Source organism: Manis javanica, chromosome 5 (assembly GCF_040802235.1).
Source record: "Manis javanica isolate MJ-LG chromosome 5, MJ_LKY, whole genome shotgun sequence".
Classification (NCBI taxonomy): domain Eukaryota; kingdom Metazoa; phylum Chordata; class Mammalia; order Pholidota; family Manidae; genus Manis; species Manis javanica.
In genome coordinates, this window is record NC_133160.1 from 21,745,011 (window position 1) to 21,757,348 (window position 12,338).

Genomic DNA, 12,338 nt, shown 5'->3' on the forward strand with positions numbered 1-12,338 from the left:
TAACTTAACTTGCTTATTGAACTATTTTAAACACTGTCTGGTGATTATTTTTCTCCCTTCTTATTCCTACTCCTCCATTCTGTATATGTTGGTTGTTTTATTCTGTGCTCTTTTGTTTTGTTTCCTTTAACTGCTTTTGTGGGTAGTTGATTTTATTTTTTGCCTTTAGTTAGTATTTGGTTGGTCTGCTTTCTTTGCTGTGATTTTATTTTCTCTGATGACATCTGTTTAGCCTTAGGAGTGCTCCCATCTAGAACAGTCCCTCTAAAATACCCTGTAGAGGTGGTTTGTGGGAGGCAAATTCCCTCAACTTTTGCTTGTCTGGGAATTGTTTAATCCCTCCCCTTCACATTTAAATGATAATCGTGCTGGATACAGTATTCTTGGTTCAAGGCCCTTCTCTTTCATTGCATTAAATATATCATGTCATTCTCTTCTGGCCTGTAATGTTTCTGTTGAGTAGTCTGATGATAGCCTGATGGGTTTTCCTTTGTAGGTGACCTTTTCCTCTCTCTAGCTGCCTTTAAAACTCTGTCCTTGTCCTTGATCTTTGTCATTTTAATTATTATGTGTCTTGGTGTTGTCTTCCTTGGGTCACTTCTGTTGGGGATTCTGTGTACTTCCATGGTCTGATCGATTATTTCCTTCTCCAGTTTGGGGAGGTTTTCAGCAATTATTTCTTCAAAGACACTTTCTATTCCTTTTTCTCTCTCTTCTTCTTCTGGTACCCCTATAATGCGGATATTTTCCTTTTGGATTGGTCCCACAGTTCTCTTAATATTGTTTCATTCCTGGAGATCCTTTTATCTCTCTCTGTGTCAGCTTCTATGCGTTCCTGTTCTCTGGTTTCTATTCCATCAATGGCCTCTTGCGTCTTATCCATTCTGCTTATAAATCCTTCCAGAGATTGTTTCATTTCTATATTCTCCTTCTGGACATCATCCCTTAGCTCTTGCATATTTCTCTGCAGCTCCATCAGCATGGTTATGAGCTTTATTTTTAATTCTTTTTCAGGGAGATTGGTTAGGTCTATCTCCGTCTCAGGGTTTGCCTCTGTGATCTTGGTCTGTATCAAATTCTTCTGCCTTTTCATGGTGATAGAGGTATTTGTGGGGAGCTGGCACATGTGTTGGCTAAGAGAAAGTCCCTTCTTGCTGGTTTGTGGCCTTCCTCTCCTGGGAGAACAGCTACCCCTAGCGGCTTGTGCTGGGTAGCTGCATGCAGGCGGGGTTTCTAATTTTTGCCCTGCTGCTGTGGAGCTCTGCAGTTGCTGTGGAGTTAAGCTCCACGGTTGCTGTGGGTGTGGCCAGCCTCAGGCTGCTTCTCCAATATGATGGAGCCACATTGGAGGGGGAACGGGTGGGAGGCTGTTTATCGCTGTGAGGGGCCTCCGAGCTGCACTGCTGCCCAGGGGCTTAGGGTGCCCAGAGTTCCCTGGGATTCCCAGCATCTGGGCTTAGTGTCCCAGGATGCTTCCATCCAGCTGTGGGGTCCCTGTCCCTTTAAGACTTTCAAAAAGGACTCACTTTTCTTTGTCCTGGGTGCGCAAGCTGCGGGGACCCACTCACAGGTCTTACTGTCCTGTTTCCCTAGTATCCAGCGCCTCACACACTGTGTGTCTGTGTTCTCAGTGTGGATGGCTAGGGCTGGGTGGTTAGCAGTCCTGGGCTCCCTTTCCCTCCCGGCTTGGACTCCTCTCCTCCCTCTGGGAGCTGAGGTGAGGGGCACTCAGGTCCCGCCAGGCTGCGGCTTGTATCTTACCCCCTTCGCGATGCGTTGGGTTCTTGCAGGTGTAGATGTAGTCTGACTGTTGTCCTGTGTCTTCTGGTCTCTGTTTTAGGAATACTTGTATTTGTTGTATTTTCAAAAATATATATGGTTTTGGGAGGAGATTTCCACTGCTCTACTCATGCTGCCATCTTGGTTCTCCCCCCCAAGTTCTCTACTTTTTGAGGTCATTCATTCCATCTTTCGAATCTTTAAAAACTTTCCTGTTGGAAAATTGTTGCTTTCAATATTTGAAGTTGGATAATTGTTTCTCCTTCTGTGGCCTACTTATTGGTTCTGATTTTAACTCTTGGACAAACAGTATGATAACTTTTCTACACTATTTAAGGCAACTCTTCTGTTTTTCTCCAGGTTATATATCTCCTGATTTTTCATCTCTCCCTCTTGTGTCTTACAATTTAATGTTCAAAACTATGGACAGTATTTCATGTAGATCTGATCTGTACTGAGTAGAACAAAAATCTCACTTTGCACATTGAAGATATTACATTTCCATTATTGTATATAAAAATCACATTAATTTTTTTTTGGGGGGGCAACCTCATCATTCTCTTCACTCTTTTTGAATATATACCATCAATTTAAGCCTGTAAGGTTTCTCCACACATAGATAGATGTGACTCACCTATCCTGGACCTCCACAGTTGTTCTTTCAGACCCAAGTTCAGGACCTTAGATTTATACCTGTTCAAATTCATCCTGTTAGACTCAGCCCATTTAAACAGCCTGTGGAAGTATTATTTTTGGTTTACAGTTGGGTCATCCAACATATTTGTCTTTCTGTCTAGCTTCTTCTCACCTGCAGATTTGATGTGTGTTTTCTTTTCTCCATCTTAGTCATTAACAAATATGTTGAGGCAAGCCAGACTAGAGTCATTCCATTGTACCATACTATTGCTACTAGATTTTAATGGGCAGGATTAATTGTGTATGGAGATAGAATGGCCAGTTTAGATCAACTATTCCATAATTATAGTAGGAATTGTCTCTTAGGTGAGTAGTCCTGTTGTAGCTGCTTAGTAAGTAATGAGAGATAATAGAAATAAGTATGGTCATAAGAATGAAATTAGGAAACTTGGTGACACTGTTTATGTATTTTTATAATTAAATATTATATTTACTAATTTAAAAGATGTAATTCTTAAATTCTTATATAAGGTCTTAAGCAAAGAGCCTTTTGGATGGTTTAGAGGCAGTGTGGTTAGGGGGAGAGCCCTAAACTTGGCTCTGAGATGTTTTACTCATTTATTTACTCAGCAAGTATATAGTGATTGCCTACTACATTGAAATTCGGAGTATACAATGGTAAAAACAAAATCAAAAACAAAAATCCAGGCTTGATCTTTGCTTTCAAAGGAGCTTACATTCTTTTTTAAATTATTATTTTATTTTTTAATTAATTTTTTTGCAGGTTTAAAAAATTGTTTTTATTAAGGTATCATCGATATACAATCTTATAAAGATTTCACATGAGCAACATTGTGGTTACTACATTCACCCATATTATCAAGCCTACCCCCATACCCCATTTCAGTTACTGTCCATCAGTGTAGTAAGATGCCACAGAGTCACTACTTGTCTTCTCTGTGCTACACTGTCTTCCCCATGATCCCCCCCACTAATCACAATACTTCTCAATCCCCTTCTCCCTCCCTCCCCACCTGCACTCCCCCATCCCTCCCCTTGGGTAACCGCTAGTCCGTTCTTGGAGTTTGTGAGTCTGCTGCTGTTTTTCTCCTTCGGTTTTGCTTTGTTGTCATACTCCAGAAATGAGGGAAATTGTTTGGCACTTGTGTTTCGCTGCCTGGCACATTTCACTGAGTATAATACCCTCTAGCTCCATCCATGTTGTTGCAAATGGTAGGATTTGTTTCTTTCTTATGACTGAATGGTATTCCATTGTGTATATGTGTCACATCTTCTTTATCCACTCATCTACTGATGGACACTTAGCTTCCATATCTAGGCTATTGTAAATAGTTCTGTGATAAACATAGGGGTATATGTCTTTTTGATTCTGAGAACTTGTATTCTTTGGGTAAATTCCTAGGAGTAGAAATTCTGGGTCAAATGGTATCTCTATTTTTAGTTTTTTGAGGGACCTCCATATTGCTTTCCACAGTTACTCAATTAGTTTACATTCCCACCAGCAGTATAGGAGGGTTCCCCTTTCTCCACATCCTCACCAGCATTTGTTGTTGTTTGTCTTTTGGATGTTGGCCATCCTAACTGGTGTGAGGTGATATCTCATTGTGGTTTTAATTTGCATTTTCCTGATGATTAGTGATGTGGAGCATCTTTTCATGTGCCTGTTGGCCATCTGAATTTCTTCTTTGGAGAAGTGTTTGTTCAGATCCTCTGCCCATTTTTTAATTGGATTATTTGTATTTTGTTTGTTGAGGTGAGTGAGCTATTTATATACTTTGGATGTCAAACCTTTATTGGGTATGTCATTTATGAATATATTCTCCCATACTGTAGGATACCTTTTTGTTCTATTGATGGTTGTCCTTTGCTGTACAGAAGCTTTTCAGCTTGATATAGTCCTACTTCTTCATTTTTGCTTTTGTTTCCCTTGCCCAGGGATATATGTTCATGAATAAGTTGCTCATGTTTATGTCCAAGAGATTTTTGCCTATGTTTTTTTCTAAGAGTTTTATGGTTTCATGACTTACATTCAGGTCTTTAATCCATTTTGAGTTTACTTTTGTGTATGGGGTTAGACAATGATCCAGTTTCATTCTCTTACATGTAGCTGTCCAGTTTTACCAACACCAGTTGTTGAAGAGGCTGTCATTTCCCCATTGTATGTCCATGGCTCCTTTATCATATATTAATTGACCATATATGCTTGGGTTTATATCTTCACTCGATAGTCTGTTCCATTGGTCTATGGGTCTGTTCTGTTCTTTTGCGAGTACCAAATTATCTTGATTACTGTGGCTTTGTAGTAGAGCTTGAAGTCAGGGAGCGTAATCCCCCTCTGCTTTGTTCTTCCTTCTCAGGATTGCTTTGGCTATTCGGGGTCTTTTGTGGTTTCCATATGAATTTTAGAACTATTTTCTCTAGTTTGTTGAAGAATGCTGTTGGTATTTTGATAGGGATTGCATTGAATCTGTAGATTGCTTTAGGCAAGATCGCCATTTTGACAATATTGATCCTTCCTATCCATGAGTATGGGATGTATTACCATTTATTGCTGTTTGCATTTTTCACATCATACATTTCTGTGGAAGATCAGTTTATTTCAGGGATTTCAGCAAAAGACTAAGAATCATTAGTGTCTTATAGTTTTCAGGGTATAGGTCTTTTACTTCTTTGGTTAGGTTTATTCCTAGGTATTTTATTCTTTTTGATGCAGTTGTGAATGGAATTGTTTTCCTGATTTCTCTTTCTGCTAGTTCATCGTTAGTGTATAGGGGTGCAACAGATTTCTGTGTATTATTTTGTATCCTGCAACTTTGCTGAATTCAGATACTAGTTCTAGTAGTTTTGGAGTGAATTCTTTAGGGTTTTTTATGTACAATATTATGTCATCTGCAAACAAGGACAGTTTAACTTCTTCCTTGCCAATCTGGATGCCTTGTATTTCTTTGTGTTGTCTGATTGCTGTTTCTAGGGCCTCAGTACTATGTTGAATAAAAGTGAGGAGTGGGCATCCTTGTCTTGTTCCTGATCTTAAAGGAAAAGCTTTCAGCTTCTCGCTGTTAACTATGATGTTGGCTGTGGGTTTATCATATATGGCCTTTATTATGTTGAGGTACTTGCCCTCTATGCCCATTTTGTTGAGAGTTTTTATCATGAATGGATGTTGAATTTTGTCGAATGCTTTTTCGGCATCTATAGAGATGATCATGTGGTTTTTGTCCTTCTTTTTGTTGATGTGGTGGATGATGTTGATGGCTTTTCTAATATTGTACCATCCTTGCATCTCTGGAATAAATCCTACTTGATCATGATGGAATTTCTTTTTGATGTATTTTTGAATTCGGTTTGCTAATATTTTGTTGAGGACTTTTGCATCTGTGTTCATCAGGGATATTAGAACTAATAGGTTTTAACATAGTGTATCTGAAATAGTATTTCAGCATGTAAGCAATATAAAAAATTTGAGATATTTTTATTGAACTAAATATTTGAACTTTTAAATATATACTATATCTCAGTTTTCTACTGTTCATATTTATAGTGTTCAATAACCACAGATAGCTAGTGGCCTCTGTATTAGATAGTGCAATAGTATACCCATCTTTACAGTCTAGTCTGTGGTGCTGGAAAAATTACTTTGCTTTTGTAGGACTCCTTGTTTTCATCAGCAAAACAAAGGATTTAGACTTGCTTATCCTCTAACAACTAAATGTGGTCCATTTCCTCTATGGAAGAGCCTTCTGAGGTGTTCTAAATAATCTGTGTCTTGATCTGGGTGGTGCTTACATGAGTGTATATTCATCAAGCTGTATACTTAAGATTTATGTACTTTACAGTATCTGTGTTATAATGCCTCAATAAAAGCTTTGTTTTGTTTTTTAAATAAGATCAATTACAGTTACTTGATTCTTAGTCTTTTGCTGAAATCCCTGAAATGAGCTGATCTTCCACAGAAATGTATGATGTGAAAAATGCAAACAGCAAGTAACTCTTTGATGTTTTCTTCCCACCCAGGATGTGTCTAGTCCGAATGAAGCAGGAAGGCCGGAGCGGGAAGTACATGTGCCGTGTCATAGTTCATTTTATGTGGGAGGATGTTGAGCAGCGTGGCAGAGTCATGGGGGTAAGTGAATGCTATCAGATTCTGGTCCTGGAATTGAATTCCAGGATTGCCTGACTTGAGTTGAAGTTTTATCTGCAAAGTTCTCCCTGTACACCAAGAAGTAAACAAAATTTATTGATGTTTTATAGAAGTCATACATATTCACATTGCTTTCAGATTTCTGTGAAATGCTGCCTAAGGTCAAGTGATAATTCAGCTAGAGTTGTACCTGCCCCTATGGAAACTGACAAGCCACAGACACTTTATGTGTTTGCACCTGTTATTGTGATTTTTCAGTATAGGACATCCTGTACATGGAGACGGAATTATTAAGCACAGTCATGGTGATCAGAGGGCTGGATTTGGTGAATGGAGGAAATCAATTAGTAATCCAATTTAGGACTGTATGCCTTTGTCACCAGTTTAGTATTTGAATCAGTCCTCCTCTAAATTAGTTCAAATGAGAAGAACCTGGCATGGGGCCTACATTGTTCTCGGGAATTGAAAAACAAGATCCTTGATCACTAATAACCTAGAATACTTAGCAGTGTGTCTACTGAAAATGTATGCTGGTACATTTAATAATTAACCAGAGGAAGGAGAATATATAACTTAGAATGTGATGACAATAGAAAAATGAAAGCAAAATATTAGAATACTGTTGGTTGTATAAATAATAACTTCTTCCTTTGTATGTATTGTGTATTTTATGTGGCTAGAGCATGTTTTAGAATGTTGTATTTCCTTGTTTTTTCCCATTTCATTGCCTTGCACTTTGAAAGCCTCTAAAGCAGAACCATCAGATGAAGTCACGAAATGGGTTAATTTGGTTCCTTTCATTACTGAGCAAAGTTCTCCCTATAGACCAAGAAGTAAACAAAATTTATTGATGTTTTATAGAAGTCACATATTCACAGAATAAAAATTAAACAGTAAAAAGCTTTTAATGTGAAGTGTCTTTTTTCCAGTTCAACTCTGCAGAAGTATAATTTTTGAGTCATTATGTATCCTTGTAGTTGTTTTCTATACAAATACAAATGTATATTCTTTTAAGGTAAAACCAGTGGCTTCTAATATAAACACTGTTTTGAATCTTGACTTTTTTTTACTTAATATGTTAGATATGTTTTTATTTTAGTTTTTTAAAAATTCATAATATTTTAACTAAGACTGAAATCCTTTTAATCATCAATCTCAATCCTGGCCAGTGACCTCCGTTCAAAAAGTAATCACTGTTTCCATTTAGTATACATATTTTAAGACCTTTTCCTATGTTACCTATAGAAAATATGTGGTATTGGTTTTGTGTGGGTATACTTTATTATATATGATATTCTCTATGTACCTATGTACAATTTTCTTTTTTTCATTTAACAATATTTCTTGGAGATCTTCCAAAGCTGCATAGGAGTTAAATGAGAGATCCTTTTTACTTTCATTTATTGTAATTATTTTCACACACTCCTGTGTTATTGTCTAATGATATCATGTACTTGCTCTGTGTGTAAAAATTATAGTCTTTGAGACTAAATCATGAAAATGATTGTACTGAAAATTTGGGTTGAGGGTATTTCCAAATTCTCTTGTCTTTGAAGGAACTAAACATGTAAGAAGTACAGTAGACATGGGTTCACCTAAATATCTTCAGATATCTTTACATTCCTTTTTTTGGGATAACAGATCAATGGCATTTCTGTTCATTCTAAGAAGGTGATTGCATATATTGAAGTTTTAAATGAATATCACCATCGGTGTTTTGGAGTCAGTAGTCAACTTTTTGTAATTGTGCTCTTTGGTTCCTTTTTCATTTTTCTCACTGTCATGCCTTCCTGCTATCTTTGCTGCCCAGAGTGGGAACAGCAACCTTTAAGTTATTCATCAAGCTGAGAGTTCCACATGCCCTCAAATACTTACTATCCAACTCAGTGGCAGCAGGCAGTGGACATAGGGTGGTGCTGGGAGTCTCAAATCATCTCATTTAATGATGACCGGTGATATCCCCTGGCCAGCCAAAGCCTTGCCTAACTGCGATGCAGTTACACAGTTGCTGTTCCATTAATTGGCCTGTTTTTCTTATCACTGTTGACTAAACTCTGCTGGAAGTTGGACCACTTCAGCCATAGCTGTCGCTAAGCTGAATAGCTTACGAGCCATACATTGCTGACTCCTGGACTACAGGAATCTTTCAGTTGCACCCACCCCTTCCCATGAATTTCCTGTTGGACTTACTTATGTATCTTCATTACAATATTTAACACTTTGAGCCTTCTCCTATGTTACTTTATAATGTCCCTTCTACTTGACTGTGCTTTGTAAAGGCAGGAAACCTGTTTTATGCATAGTTTCTTGCTTGCACAGTAAACTTTGGATGACTAAAGTGTTTGTTGAATGAACAAATAAATTAAACTTCAGCCTCTGAAATTCTGTTTTAAAGCCAACTTAGTTATCAGATAGATCATACTTGATTTATTAGTCTCTGGTCCATGTGTACATCAGTGCAGTCCTACAGGAGTTAGTCTTTCCTTTTCTTCCATTTTATCCAGCCATTTTTTTTCCTATTTGAATTATTCTAGATATGATACTGTCCTATAGAGAAGAGTGTTAGATCAGTATTTCTCAAATTTTAATGTACATACAGTTCACCTGTGGTTCTTGTTAAAATGCAAATTGTAATTCAGTAGGTTTGGGTGGGGAGAGACTGTAAATTTCTGAAAAGCTTCAGATGATGGCAGTGCCACTGGTGAGGCAGGGTGGGGAAGGAGCAGCCACACTTTAAATAGCAAGGTTTTAGATTATCTATAATGCTCGCAGAGTGCAGATTCTTAAATTTGCCTCCATAAAGAGAAATGCTGAGTTCCAGTTTAATCACAATGACTATAAATGGTGATTTAAAAATAACAGAAATTTGAAAGAGTTGGGAAATTACTGTTATGCCTTTTCTATTATAATTGAGTTGATATTCCATCCCCCCCTTTCCAAATGATGGTATAAACAGACATGGGAATAGTAATTTATTTTGTAATCAGGGAAACAGTAATATATTAACCACTTCAAGTTGTGAGTGTGTTTGTGTATGTACAACCTAAAGAAATGAGAAAGTTAGGGACATGTGGATGGAGACAAGTAGTAGGCAGTAGGGAGCCAGTCTGGCCTGGTTCTGACCCTGGCTGACAGGTCTTTTCTCCTCCAGGCTTCAGTTTCTTAGTTTAAAAAAACCCTGTGTGCGTGAGTGTAATTTCCTAGTTTCTATGATTTGAAGGTGGTAATTTGCAAATCTATCTCTGTGTTATTTGGCATCCTAGGTGTACATCTGTAAGAAAACTCATATAAAAAGTAGAATTTATAAGACTGATTAATGTATGGTGATTTTTCTTGTGCCAGAGAATCCTTGGAGGCCATTACTTTACTTGAATGGATTGATGTGAGGAAGGTTGAGAACTGGGAGAGCCACTTCTGAATTAATGATGAATCAGAAATTTGATTTAAGAATTCCTTTGAAATTTGAATTCCAGTCTAATTCAATGGGAAAATTTTTATTTTACAAAAATTTACTTTTTATGCTCTTTTAGGAACCCAGCTATTGTGAAAAATAAGGCTGACTTATATATCATCAGTGAAGCTAATATATAAAAAGCAAGTGTAAATTTGAGGTTACAAAAATCACATCAATAATTTAGAGGGCTCTGACTTTAAAAAAACATTATTTGGGATTTAAACATATAAATTAGCTGTGGAAATCAAGTTCATTATATCACCTCATATGGTCTTGTTTTATTTCATTAACTGGTTCTTAAAAACCTTTGTGAGCTGAGTTGCAGCTGAAGAGGTTGGAGACCATTTTTCCTTGGGCCCTTGCCTCACTCCTGAGTGTTGGTAGGAGTAGAGAACTAAGCCTTGATGCAGCTGTAAAAACAGACAGCGCCTTTGGCCTCTGTACTTTCTCCTGGTGCAGGCAGATTTCAGATGTAAATTTCACTTTCTGCCTCTCCTACTAATGAATTAAGTTTCTTTTGCTGGGTCTGCAACCAGGTGTGTCCAGTCTTGTGGCTAACCCTGCACTTTACTTAATTTTTCCATTTGTGACATTTCAACCAAACTTAAAAAACAAACATAAAAATTAGCTCAAGGCAGTGGCTCAGAGTGTTAATGGTGACCTTAGGCTGGCCAAAGGACTTCCTCTCAGTTCTGGCCTGCCAGACATCTCCATCTTGTGGCTTACAATGAACAAGTTTAAGCTTTTCAAGCCATGGAGACTTAAGTGGGATGGGTAGGAATGGGCTGTAGTTGAGAAATTGCAAATTTATCTTTATCAGTGGTCACTGGCATGGCAGTTGCCTCATCAGTACTTCAGATGATGTCTTGCTAGCACCATTCCAGAATAACAATGAACCTCCTGTCATCTCATGTCTCCTGCTCTGTAGCAGTGCTGCTTGATTGGATGGTGCAGAGGCCTAGAAAGAGGTGGAGGAGCTGTGGACTGAACTGGACTCCTTTATAAAAATTTGACTTGACTTTGCAAGGTATTCTGTGATCACGCTCCAGACTACCTTTCCAAACTCATTTCCCTACCTCTTCTTGAAGCATAAATATGTGCCTGGCATGTAGTAAGTACTCAATGAACATTCTATCCTTGCTTCACATACTCTTCACTCCAGCCAAGTTGAATGCCTTGCTCCTCCTGTCTAGTGTATTTTCTCATGTGGTACAAAACACCTAGACTGCCTGAACCTTCCAGGCCCAATTCCTGCACATCCCTCCACCCCACATTTGAAAGCTAATGTCAGTTTCCCCTAGCTAGAACTACCTTAATAATTTATATGTACCCTCCTTCAGAATCTTAACTGTTTCTGATTTGTATCATTGTCATTTGTGTGTGTCTTGCCAATGGGTTTCTGCCCCAGACAAGTTCACTATGGGTTCAGTGTGACCAAAGAAATGACAGTAGAACATTCTTGGGGTGAAAGGGTTATACCCAACCTTATTTCCACAGTGGCAGATCAATCACATCACTAAAATCCTATTCACTCAGAGCAAGTCTGTGTGCAGCAAGCCGGTCTCTGCCTCAGAATCTCTCTACCCGCACACCCGTCCTCTGGGCCTCTCTGCCCACACAGCCATCCCAGTCTCTGTCCTTGGTGTTGCCACCACTCCAGGCTCTGCTCTGCTCTCCTGCAGTCTTGCAGTTGTGCCACCTTGTCTCCCAGAGCACTGGGTGGGGCTCTTTTAGAGAGTCAGAAACAACAGATTGCCCACACATATGTAGTGAGCTAGCCAACTAGGGCCAGGTGATAATCCTTGCCACAGGAGCCTTCATTTTATCCACAGTGTGTATTGACACTATCTTGCCAATGGGTTTCAGCCCTGGACAAGTTCACTATGGATTCAATGAGACTGAAAAATGACAATGGAACATTCTTGGGGTGAAGGGTTTATACTCAACTTTTTTGCCACGGTGGCAGGTCAGTCACTAGAATCCTGTCCACTCAGAGCGAGTCTGCATGCAGCGAGCCGTTCTCAGCCTCTGGGCCTCTGCCCCCACAGCCCTCTGAGTCTCTATCTTTGGTGCTGCCACTGCTCCAGTCTCTGCTCTCCTGCAGCCCTGCAGCTGTGCCACTATGTTGCCCAGAGCACTGGGCAAAGCTCTTTATATATAGAGTCAATAACAATGTATTACCCACACATGTGTAGTGAGCGAGCCGACCAGGGCCAGGTGAGAATCCTGGCCATAGGAACCTTTACTTTATCCAAGACACCTTCCAGGTAAATTCCTGGGGGGCAGGATCACATGCATCCTTCTTTG

The 12,338-nt window shown here is 38.9% G+C and overlaps 1 protein-coding gene across 5 annotated transcripts in view; it reads left to right on the forward strand.

Moving 5' to 3' along the window:
• Nucleotides 1–12,338, forward strand: part of UQCC1 (ubiquinol-cytochrome c reductase complex assembly factor 1) — a 150,092-nt gene that overhangs the window by 98,168 nt on the left and 39,586 nt on the right. For all 5 annotated transcript variants that reach the window (XM_037012775.2, XM_073236684.1, XM_037012776.2 and 2 more), the window contains one exon: nt 6,451–6,559. In XM_037012775.2, coding sequence (XP_036868670.2) covers nt 6,451–6,559 — 109 coding nt within the window. The remainder of the gene's footprint in view (nt 1–6,450; nt 6,560–12,338) is intronic.